Raw genomic sequence first — 11,004 nt, 5'->3', positions numbered from 1 at the left:
GAGGGGTAGTTTGGTAAATTTGTGGCATGAGCGAGGTTGCTGACGACGTGGCCCCACCGGCGACATTGGGTGCTGACAAGAGCTCATGTCTCGAGGATACTGCCTGTTGCAACGGAAGCACTCTACGAAAAAGATAAAAGGGTTTGAACAACTTTCATAGATATTCACGTGAAAGGATAGGTATTCAAGTGGTTACAGTGAGTTTAAGGCCTTGTTTAGTTTATAATTTTTTTAAAAAAATATTAAATCGAATTTTTGGATATTTAAATAAAGCATGAAACATAGATGAACTAAAAAATTAATTGCACAGTTATGGAAGAAATCTTGAGACGAATCTTTTGAGCATAATTAGTCCATGATTAGCCATACGTGCTACAGTAATCAATATGTGCTCGGATTAATTAGACTCAAAAGATTCGTCTCGTGGTTTCTAAGCTAACCGTGAAATTCGTTTTTTCATTAGTGTCCGAAAACCTCTTCCGACGTCCGGTCAAACGTTTCGATGATGTTTTTATCAAAAAAAATTTTGGCAACTAAACATCACCTAAATTTCTATAGAAATGAATTCTATTCTAGATTGGATCTCTCGAGGGGCCAAGAGTATTCCTATCAGCTCACATTTGGACAATTATCTAAAATAGATTATATATTAATATCAATCATCACTGCAAGAAAATATTTTTTATGTATTTTATCAATATTTTTAACCACATTTTCTCATGTTGTTTTATATTTTAGCAAAGATAAACCATAATTTTCGGTTCTGTTGAAAAATAAAAAAATAGTTTTGTTGGTACATATATAATTCTCTAATATTCAATTGTACCATGTGTGCGAACATAAAAGGTTGAGGAGAAAATGTTCAATCCTATAGAAACAATGGATTCTAATTCAAAAGAAAGAACATATTTTCTCATGTTTCAAACATGGTCTATAATGCAACCAATTCTACAAGATCATAAATGAACTGTATCAGTAGTCTACTGGACAAGGCATTACTTGTCTTAGGGCATCCGCTGATCACTCAAACCAGACAATTAGTTCATAATTAGTTAAAAAATTAATGATTACAGAGTTAAAATATATTTATTTACAATTTTAAAGAAACTTATATTAAATTAAAAAATCAAACCATTTAATAGCTTAAAAAACGTGCGAATAATAATCTAGCAGCTAGGGAGCAGTGGAAAAGAACCTTGCCCAATCCACTGAGCTAAAGCATAAAGATGACAAAATCTCAATTTTGAACTAGGGTATATTTACTGAAGTACACTCAATACTTTCTTTCTCCCATTTTTCGAAAACTTTCTTTTCTCATCTTCTTTTTTTTTTCTTGTCTGCTTTATTCTCCACAGGAAGTTACACTCACAAAAGTCTTCTCTTTTTTCTCCCTCCCTCTCTCGTCTCTTCAACCCCAAGGCGAGCACCGTGCTTCCCCGTCCCCGATCGATCTCTCTCCTCCCATCGCGCCGCCATTTCCGATCAGGAGCGGCGGTGTCGAGATCCGCGCGTTTCGCGGAGCCGAGCAAGCACTGATTCGCCCCGTCTCCCGCCGCATTCGCCCTGTCCTTGCTCGATCGTACGTTTCTTGGATTCGGTTTCTTGGTGTCTGAAACTCTGAATTGGCATGAGCAGTTCTCTGTTCGTTCCTCTGTTCTTGGATTGTTTTTCTTTTCAGTGCTGTCGCACCGTTTCTTTTTTGTTTATGTGAGGACTTTGTGTTTGTGGGTTCTTGTTCCTTCGATGTAGGATCGTTGTCAGTCTGTCTGAAGGAGTTCTTTCTTCTCCTTGAGTTCCAAGCCCACATGTTTCCGATTTGAAAGTGAAATATGGAAAAAAAACATTTCGTTTGCGTTGATGATTTTGATGTTTGTGGAGACAACTAGCGTCAAGCCTATAATCTGTAGTTCCCCCTCTGTGATTATGTGGTTTCTGTTCATAGGTTGTATTGTGCCTGGATTTAAGTTGCATTTCTTGAGTTCGTGCTATCAAAAGTTTCATTTTTCTATGCTATTGTTCTAAAACTTCTGTACAGGAAGTAATATGATTTCCTTGAGAGATGTCTGTATGTCTTTGATTCTTTCGTCATATCAGAATGGGAATTCTAATAAGATGTATTCAGATATGTTTTAGTGGTGGTATTAATGACAAGAGTAGTTCATAATTAATGCTTCAGTATGAAACTTTGCTCACCAGTAATAGTATCTGACTTGTTTCTGTCCAATTAAGAGTAGTTTTTTTTTTTGTTCAAGTTGGTGTTAAGCTTTGTATCTTATCAGAGTTGTCACCTTGGTTGTGAAAGGTCTGATTTTCTTTGATGTGACATGAGTTGGATGGCAAAGTTTGACCAAAGATTGTTTTGACATAGCAGTGGCAGTATCCTGCTTCCATCGAATTCCATATCCACAGTTTGCATATACATATCTTGCTGTTGACCCTAAGATCCACCTAACGCATGGAGACACATGCCCACACGTTCAGGACTTTTGGCAATTCTGAATTGTACTTCTTGGCAGGACAGACATAGCTGTTTGGCCTTCTTCCAAGCTGGAGCTTCCATGAGGTGGATGCAACATCTCAGTTGCTAAGATCTGTGGGCAAATCCCAAATGTGGAGGATGAAAGGGGTTTCTGAAGGCCTGATCATCGGAATCACGGTTGGCGTGGTGATAGGGGTGCTGCTGGCAGTTGGTATACTTCTGTGCTTGAGGTATCGGCGTTCTCAGGCACAGATAAGGAGTAGCAGCTCAAGGAGGGCATCAACAATCCCAATCCGTTCCAATGGTGTTAATGCTTGCGCGATACTCTCGAACTCGACTACGGGGCAGGAATCACCGAGGGAGGCTGAAGATCGTGGAGAATCTTTGTGGCTGGAAGGGCCCGGTAGGAAGAGTGTAATCTCAGCTTCTGGAATACCCAAATATGCATACAAGTATGTCTTCTTGCATTATCATAGTTTCCACATTCATGGTCGTTTTACTAATTTGTATTTTGAACAATTGATCTAGCGTTGTAATTGTCATGAGACAATTCATTTATTACTGAAACATTTGATAATAGATGCCTGTTAAGTTTCATAGGTGGTGGTTGGTTATCCTACTTTGACTTCCCTCATATTTCTTCAACTACCAATTCTGTTCTTTTAGTTTTTGACATTTGGTTTTTTTGAGCGTCACTGTAGAAGTGTCCATTATGAAATCAGAGCCTGGATAACTCACATGGGAGGGGTTGCATAATGATAATTCTCAAGATTTATTTCTAGCATTCTAGATGGAGAGAAGCTGGCGTAAACGATTACTGGATAGCAATTAAATCACTAAATGTCAGTAATTATATTTGATGATTTCAAGTTCAAAAGGAACAAGAAATTGCTGGTACAAACTTCACACGAATTTGTCGGGTATTGTTGCCTCACATATTTATAATTTATACTCTCAAATATCAATACAGTCATCGTCACACAATTTTGCTTTCTAGTTTCTACATAATTGTGTGCCCTTCACATTCTTTGCAAGCCATTCATTAGGTATGTTATATCACTTTCTGAAGTCCATAGTTTTCTCTTTCTAGGGAGCTACAAAAGGCCACCAGCAATTTCACTACATTGTTGGGGCAAGGTGCCTTTGGTCCTGTTTACAAAGCTGATTTGTCATCTGGTGAGACTCTGGCTGTTAAAGTGCTTGCTAATAATTCAAAGCAAGGTGAAAAGGAGTTCCAAACTGAGGTATAGCAATCTTTATACACTAGAAACTCTGTCTGTTTGGTATTTGATAGACTGTTAATTTCAGGTTTTACTTCTTGGACGATTGCACCACAGGAACCTGGTGAATTTGGTTGGCTATTGCGCTGAAAAAGGGCAGCATATGCTATTATATGCATACATGCCAAATGGGAGCCTTGCATCACACTTATATGGTATTCATTATTTCAATATGATAGCATGCTACACTTTCTTGAAAGAACCTCTGTCTTACTAAGTATTATGTTGAAACATCTATGCTTGGTTGCTGATATAACTGTTTATATGAACAAGAATAGTTAATAACGATGGTTCAAGGATATATACATTAGATTGATAGTGTACTTTTTTTTTGTTTTGTTTTCTGAACGATTCTTTTTATGGTTCAGGTGAAAACATTGCACCTCTCAGGTGGGATTTGAGGGTAAACATAGCTTTGGATGTTGCTAGGGGCTTGGAGTACCTACATGATGGGGTAGGCTGTTGTAATTAATGATTGGAAGCATGATACACTATGAAATGCAATCAGAATGCTTGATCTCATTTGGCTTCAGTGCAGGCAGTTCCTCCAGTAGTTCACCGCGACATCAAATCACCGAACATTTTGCTGGACCAATCTATGCATGCTAGGGTATGTGAAACATCTCTGCCATTCATCATATCATCAATGAGATATTAAGCACCTATATTCATCAACTCAGCATCTAGTTTAGTGATGTAGTCAATGTAGTACATAGTAATCTGATATTTTTTGAAGAAATTCCTGAAAATTTAGTTTACTACCCTATGTTTTGGTAGTTCAAAACACAGTACTTATTGAACACCACTGCATATGGTGATTTATTACGTTACTAAAAATATTTTAAACTCAGATTAATGAGAAATTTTGTTTGCCAGGTTGCAGACTTTGGATTATCAAGAGAAGAAATGGTTACTCGAAATGGAGCCAACATACGAGGAACTTATGGATATCTTGATCCTGAATATGTATCCTCACGGTCATTCACAAAGAAGAGCGATGTATACAGCTACGGTGTTCTGCTGTTCGAAATGCTTGCTGGCAGGAACCCTCAACAAGGTCTAATGGAATATGTGGAGCTTGTAAGTAAACCATCTTAGTTCCTTAAGTCTTCACATTGAAGATTGTTATTTTCTCTAGTAACATTAAGGTTTGTAAATGCTGACTAAAATGCAATCCATCATCAGGCTGCAATCAATGCTGATGGCCAAACAGGGTGGGAGGAGATTGCAGACTCTCGGTTAGAAGGCGCATTCGACATCGAGGAGCTCAACGACATGGCTGCTGTGGCCTACAGATGCGTAAGCCGAGTGTCCCGCAAGCGGCCAGCAATGAGAGACGTTGTCCAGGCCCTGATCCGTGTGGTGAAGCACAGCCAGAGCAGGAAGCATCAGAGGAAGAGGCCTCCAGCAGGCAGGGCAGATGATGAATCCGTCGACCTGGAAGCATCTGAGGTTCAGTCTTCGCTCTCTGGCCATCAGAGACAGGAATCAGTTGGCAGCGTCTCTGATCTTGCAGATGTCTGACCGAAATTAACGACACCACATTTTCGGCTGTTATTGTGATCTTGGCACTTCTTTTTTTTAATTTTTGTCTGTGCAATTCTTTTGTTTTGTTGATATGGAAAATACTAGGATCAAGGATGTGACACCATTGGATAGAGAGGGTGCAGTTTTGAGCATTAGTGGTGACCTGTAACTGGTGTGGAGGGCTGCCGATTGTAAGTGGTGGTTGATGTATAGACTTGCATAGCATTGTAACCTCTTTGATAGTAGAAGCTGCTGATTGTTGCCTTCTTTGCCATTAATCTTCTCTGGATATGATGAAATTCTGAAGCAAAATACTAGTGCTTTCCCTTCACAATAATGTTCTGTTCATGAAGAAACTGGCTCAGTGACCATATGTGATGCTAGAGTGCTACACATTGTGGGAATGGGTGATGGGTCCAAGATTGTTTTGTGCTGCAGAATAGTTACAGATTTGTGTGGTGGGGGAATACCATTAACACAAAGATTGTTTACGATGTTTGAGCGACTCTGTTCGACATAATAACAACCTATTGTTCTAACTTTCGTCTCGAATCTGTTGCATACAATTTGATACAAGTACAACACTTCACACAAGTTCACAGTTTGGGGGTACTTTGCACCATATACCAATCGTTGGTATTATATTCTGCGTAATAATTTCTAAACAAACAAATAGATGTTATGATCAACTCATTTCTTTCCCAAGCACTCAAGGCGAGAGGAAGTTGTAATAGTCAAAGCACAAGTATATCAATCTTCTTTTACTTCAATACAACACATAACTCGATCGATGCTTCCATCAGTTGCAAAAGCTGAATCACAAACTGAATGAATAAAAACAGCAGGGAAAAAGAAAAAGAAGGAAAGAATGGTGATCAGGTGATGATCTCGTGTGATAAAGGTATCAGCTTTGCCTGTACGATCCCGTGTGATGCCCAAAGCTTTGCATTGCGTAGCCAATGGCTTTAAGGAAGTTCGTATGCTGCTGCGTGGGCGGTGACATAGTAAGCGACAGTGATCCCGCCGTGGACGAAGCACATGATACCTCCGAGAGACAGTGTATGGCCGTGCACGAACCCGCACTCCGTCTTCGACTTGGAGTTGGACATGGCACCAGCGACCAGCAGCGAGAATCCGACAATGAGAGCAAGCCTGTTACAAAATCGAACAATCAATGGCGATGCCAGTCGCAATAACACAACGCTTTTAAGTTTTAACAACAAGAACTGTATCAACTTCGTCATTTGGTGGTAAGTAACAAGTTGGTGATGTTTCTTTAGCAGGATCTATATGCATCTCATACCATGGTTCTACTTGCTCCAATGGGGTGCATTTTAGTCCACACGTGTAATACATCCAAGTTATGCCTCTTGCAAAAACGGGCGTTTCAGTAAAAGAAAAAGGGAGGTTACCAAGAGAGCACGATAAGAGTCGCTGCCAGTTTCCTGTTAATGGATGCCCGGATGAACTCCATCTGAGAGCAGATGCAGGCACAGCCACCGAGAAAGTTGGCCACTGCGTGGGCAACTACAAGCAGTACTGCAGCTGCGAGGCCCAGCTGGTATGCTCTGTAGACAGGTTTCTCACATTGGATGAAGAGCACCGTCACCTTTTTAACCTAACAATAAGAAACACCAACAGTCATTTAATATTTACTGTGGAAGATTGAAAAAGAAAAATATGTCAGCCATCTTTGGCTATTTTACATCAATAACCAGTGAACCACCATGCAAGTATAGTGGAAGACAGCTGCAAACGCAAACATTCATTGGATGCACTGAATCCATCTAAAAATATACAGCATATTGTGCAAAATATTTCATTTAAGAAAACCCTTTTATGAAACCTAGAATAAATTGAAACTTTAGATTTTTTTCCCCCTACTATCTTGGAATAGTACCTTGTTTTGAGCAGCCTGAGCCTGAATTCCAAGTATGCCAGCAGTAATATCTAGTGCTAAAATCACTGCACAGACAAGAAGAGCAGCCCCAATTCTTGATCTTGCCATCACAGCGTGTGCTCGAGCTTCTTTCAGCCGAGAGAAGTTATGGAAGCAAGATAACCTGAGAGCAGTTGTGGGAGGAAGATTGCCTGCTTATACAATGAAGGGAGGTGTGCCCCTTTTTATTGGTAATCGTTGAATAAAGAGCCAAGGCAAAAGTAGAAAAGGAGAATTTTTCTCCAACTATGATGTAGTTATGAACTGAGTAGAAACTAGCTGTCAATAGATGCTGAAAGTATTATGCTTTACTTTGATCCTTTGTTACATCTGAGCTTTATTCCTTCCTTAAAGAACACAAGCAAAGATTGGCATCTCCAGTGTGAAAGTCATCTGTCACATATTCAGGCTACTTTTGTAGATTCTGCTTTTACAGAAGGTCTGGAGCGTGTGGAAACACAGGGAAGATACAGATATGATCATGCTCAGAAAAATAATTTTCTACTAAGCACATCACAAAAGCTAGCTTGCCCCCCACAGTAATAAAAGCATATGATGTGCTTATCACCAAGATATGCACAGAAATTTTGCTGACTGTAAATTGTCTCAAAGAGAGAAAGCATACAAGCATATCAGTGAAAATCAAACTTGTATTTTGCACATCACAAAAGCTAGCTTGCCCCCCACAGTGATAAAAGCATATGACGCGCTTATTGCCAAGATAAGCAGAAATTTTGCGAACAGTCATTTGTCTCAAAGAAAGAAAGCATACAAGCATATCAGTGAAAATAAACTTGTATTTTACTCTTTCAAAGAAATTTAAAGTTTTCAAACTTACCAGTTACCAAGCTTTAGGCTGCACAAACCATTGAGAAACCGATAGACTGCTATGTCCTCATTGATCCATGCTATTCCTGTCCAGAATTGGTTCTAGAATCTCTGGAATGAGCAGCTGCCAGCAAAATATATGTTAGCTTACATACTTAGGACAGACACTACTAATTACGCAGAATCAGCATAGGAAACATAAACCATATCAGAATCAAATTATACAATCACAAATGACAAAATCGTGTAACATGACTGAAGTTTACTGCTGGGTTATATGATAATGGTGAAACAAAATATTTCCCAAGAAATATAGCTGCATATTTATGGCATTCTGCATAGCCATTAAAAGGGAGAACTCAAGTCTTTATAGTTCTGCTACCTCTAGTTATAATGCCAAGGCAAGAACATAAGTGTCCAGGAAAAAATGTTTGATTTAGGAATACCTCATGCAACCATACAATTTTTTTGATTCTGAACAGAATAATACATTGTCAAGGGTGAGGCCTAGATGGATATACCTAGTTACCAGTAGTCACCACAAGAGCAAGTCCCGAGTTTGAAGTGGTGAAACCTACTACCATCCCTTACAACAATTTCCCTCTTGGTAACTTGTGTCACAAACTTCATGACCTTGTGGCAGTCATGGCACAACCGATGGCACTGGGTGACCCTCAAGGTAGTTGATGAAGATGTGCTGATAAGGCCATAAGCAACTGCAAGTTTTTCACTATGGTAAATTTTTAGCATCTTTTGTTCATTAGGAAGAATATCAGGGAGCAATTCATTCTCCTCAGCAACATAACCAAGTTGTTTTATCTCCTTCAATAATGAATCTAACTTCTTATAGATTTCAGAACTTTGTGGATGGAGACTATCTTTAAAGGTAAACATGTGATCTTTTTTCCTAACAGTGATCCAGCTACAAGCAGCATGTATACATAAACCCCTCCTCCTCAAAGTCTCAATGACCTTTGAGGCGTCAGTCTGTCTCCCAGAGTTAATATACAAGTTGAGAAGAACAACATAATTGTTTATTTTCTGAGGTTCCATCGCCAACAGTTGCTCGGCAGCTAATCTAGCAAGCTGTGTGTTCTTATGGATCCTGCAAGCAGTGAGCAAAGCACCCCACATATTTGCTGTTGGGATGAATGGTGCTTTCCTTATCATTGAATAGGCTTCATCTAATTGCCCTTGTTGACCAAAAAGCTCAATAATACAAGCATAATGCATGGCACGTGGTTTCATTCTTCGATTTTCAGTCATCAACTGGAAAGTTCTCTTCCCTTCCTCAACAAAGCCAGAAAATCTGCATGCATTTAGTACTGCTAGAAATGTCACGTGGTTTGGAGCAATTCCCTCAGCTATTAGCTCCTCAAACATCTCAACAGCCTTATGCCCCATGCCATGGTAGCCGTAACCTGCTATTAGTGCATTCCAAGATATCAAATTCCTGCTAGGCATCCTCTCAAAAACGTTCCTTGCATCTTCCATCCGCCCCCACTTGCAATACAGATCTACCAGCGCTGTGTTCCCAACAATGTCAAGGGGCAACCCTCTTTGAATCAGGCCAGCGTGAGCTTGTTTTGCCTGCTCTAGCAAGCCCAGTCTTGAAAAAACCCTAAGCATTGTGGAGAACGTGAACTGGTCTATGTGAACACCACTCTCACACATGCTGTGATACAAATCCAATGCCTCCTCGCTGCATCCATGAAGCGAATACGCTGCAAGCATGGAGTTCCATGCAACAACACTCTTCTGAGGCATCCCATCAAAAACCCGCCTCGCCTCATCGAGCTGCCCACACTTACTATACATGTCGACAAGCGCACACGACAGGTACTGGTCATCGTACATCCCTGTCTTGGCAATGCAACAGTGCAGCTGCTGCCCTGCAAGCACCGATCCCAATGCTGTCACTGCACGGACGGCCACCACCACCACCCTCGGTGAGAGGGCATCCCCACCCACCTCCTCCCAGAGCTCCTGGAACAGAGCGAGCGTGCCGCGGGGGCGCCTGGCATCGACCAGCCCGCCCATCATGATCCCCCAGGTGGCCTCGCTCCTGGCGGGCATTCCGTCGAACACCTGGCGCGCCTCGGCGATCATCCCGCAGGCCAGCTGCATCCCGAGGACGCGATTCCAGGCGCGCTGGTCGGGCTCGAACCCGGAGCTCTCGACGTGCCACAGCACCGCCGCGGCGAACCCGGGCTCCCGCAGCGCGGAGGCCGCGGCGGCCAGCGCGTCGTACGTGGACGCCCGCAGCGGCGTGAACGGCGCCGCGGCCCGGGCCCCGCGGAACGCGTCGCGCGCCTCGTGGTGCCTCCCCTCGGCGACCATCCTCTCGATGCCGTCGCAGAGGGAGGCGAGCGCGGCGGGGCCCAGGTCCCTCCGCCGGCTGTGGTGGTGGTGGAGGACGGGCTGGGGCGGAAGACGCGGGCGGGGCTTGAGGGCCTCCCCCGCCGACGAGGACGACGAGGAGGCGGTGGTGGCGGTGGCCTTGGGGAGGTAGGGCGGGGGGCCGGGGAGGCGGGGGGTGAAGAGGGGCGCGAGCTGGAGCTCCATGGATGGGAAGCGAGCTCGGATTCGAGTTGATTTGGGCGAATTTTGTCGAAATTTGGGGGAATTTGAGGCAAAGTTTTGCGGGTTTTGGGTGGAATTGGAGGAAGAAAGCCCGCGCGCCGCTCGGGGGTTTATCTGCCATCTCGGGGGAGGAAGAAAGGTTGCGCTTTTGTCTCGCTGACATGTGGGCCAGCCTGTTTACCTGGGCCCACTTTCCGGTCGATGAGTGTGGTGCGGTGGCAGGGAAAAAATCGATTTTAGACGGGAAAAAAAATAAACCAAAGTCATGATTGCCAACTTGTTAAATCGTGCGAGTGTGTCAACTAGGAGTACACATGATCTAAAGGCAACAGCGATTTAGAATTTTAGCTAATGCCATGGTCCTTTAA

General features: G+C 42.4%; 3 protein-coding genes across 4 annotated transcripts; 1 reads left to right on the top strand and 2 right to left on the bottom strand.

The window, feature by feature from the left end:
* The first annotated feature begins 1,389 nt into the window (after positions 1-1,389).
* On the top strand, positions 1,390-5,560 carry LOC102707051 (calcium/calmodulin-regulated receptor-like kinase 1). Of its 2 annotated transcripts, none has more exons than XM_006659038.2 (8): positions 1,390-1,579; positions 2,522-2,931; positions 3,570-3,723; positions 3,788-3,914; positions 4,128-4,213; positions 4,298-4,369; positions 4,636-4,839; positions 4,945-5,560. In XM_006659038.2, the coding sequence occupies exons 2-8, from the start codon at positions 2,609-2,611 to the stop codon at positions 5,281-5,283; spliced, it is 1,305 nt and encodes a 434-aa protein (XP_006659101.1). In that variant the 5' UTR covers positions 1,390-1,579; positions 2,522-2,608; the 3' UTR covers positions 5,284-5,560. The 2 variants fall into 2 exon arrangements, with proteins under 2 accessions (XP_006659101.1, XP_040382777.1); XM_040526843.1 differs by having other exon boundaries at positions 2,517-2,931.
* A 300-nt stretch (positions 5,561-5,860) lies between these two features.
* LOC107303351 (pentatricopeptide repeat-containing protein At5g50390, chloroplastic) lies at positions 5,861-10,638 on the bottom strand (the record flags this gene model as incomplete). Its single annotated transcript, XM_040527090.1, is given in 6 exon segments — positions 5,861-6,438; positions 6,699-6,904; positions 7,187-7,618; positions 8,064-8,177; positions 8,575-10,626; positions 10,629-10,638. Coding segments are annotated over 2 exon segments (2,058 nt in total), but the record flags the coding sequence as incomplete, so codon positions are not given.
* Positions 6,252-7,294, bottom strand: LOC102706773. The gene is made up of 3 exons (XM_006659750.3): positions 7,187-7,294; positions 6,699-6,904; positions 6,252-6,438 (listed from the first exon to the last, which is right to left on the bottom strand). Exons 1-3 carry the CDS (start codon positions 7,292-7,294, stop codon positions 6,252-6,254), a joined length of 501 nt encoding a protein of 166 aa, XP_006659813.1.
* Positions 10,639-11,004: the final 366 nt, after the last annotated feature.

This window comes from Oryza brachyantha, chromosome 8 (assembly GCF_000231095.2).
Source record: "Oryza brachyantha chromosome 8, ObraRS2, whole genome shotgun sequence".
NCBI lineage: Eukaryota > Viridiplantae > Streptophyta > Magnoliopsida > Poales > Poaceae > Oryza > Oryza brachyantha.
The sequence above is the reverse complement of the archived record's forward strand: the minus strand, read 5'-3'. Positions and strand labels throughout refer to the sequence as shown.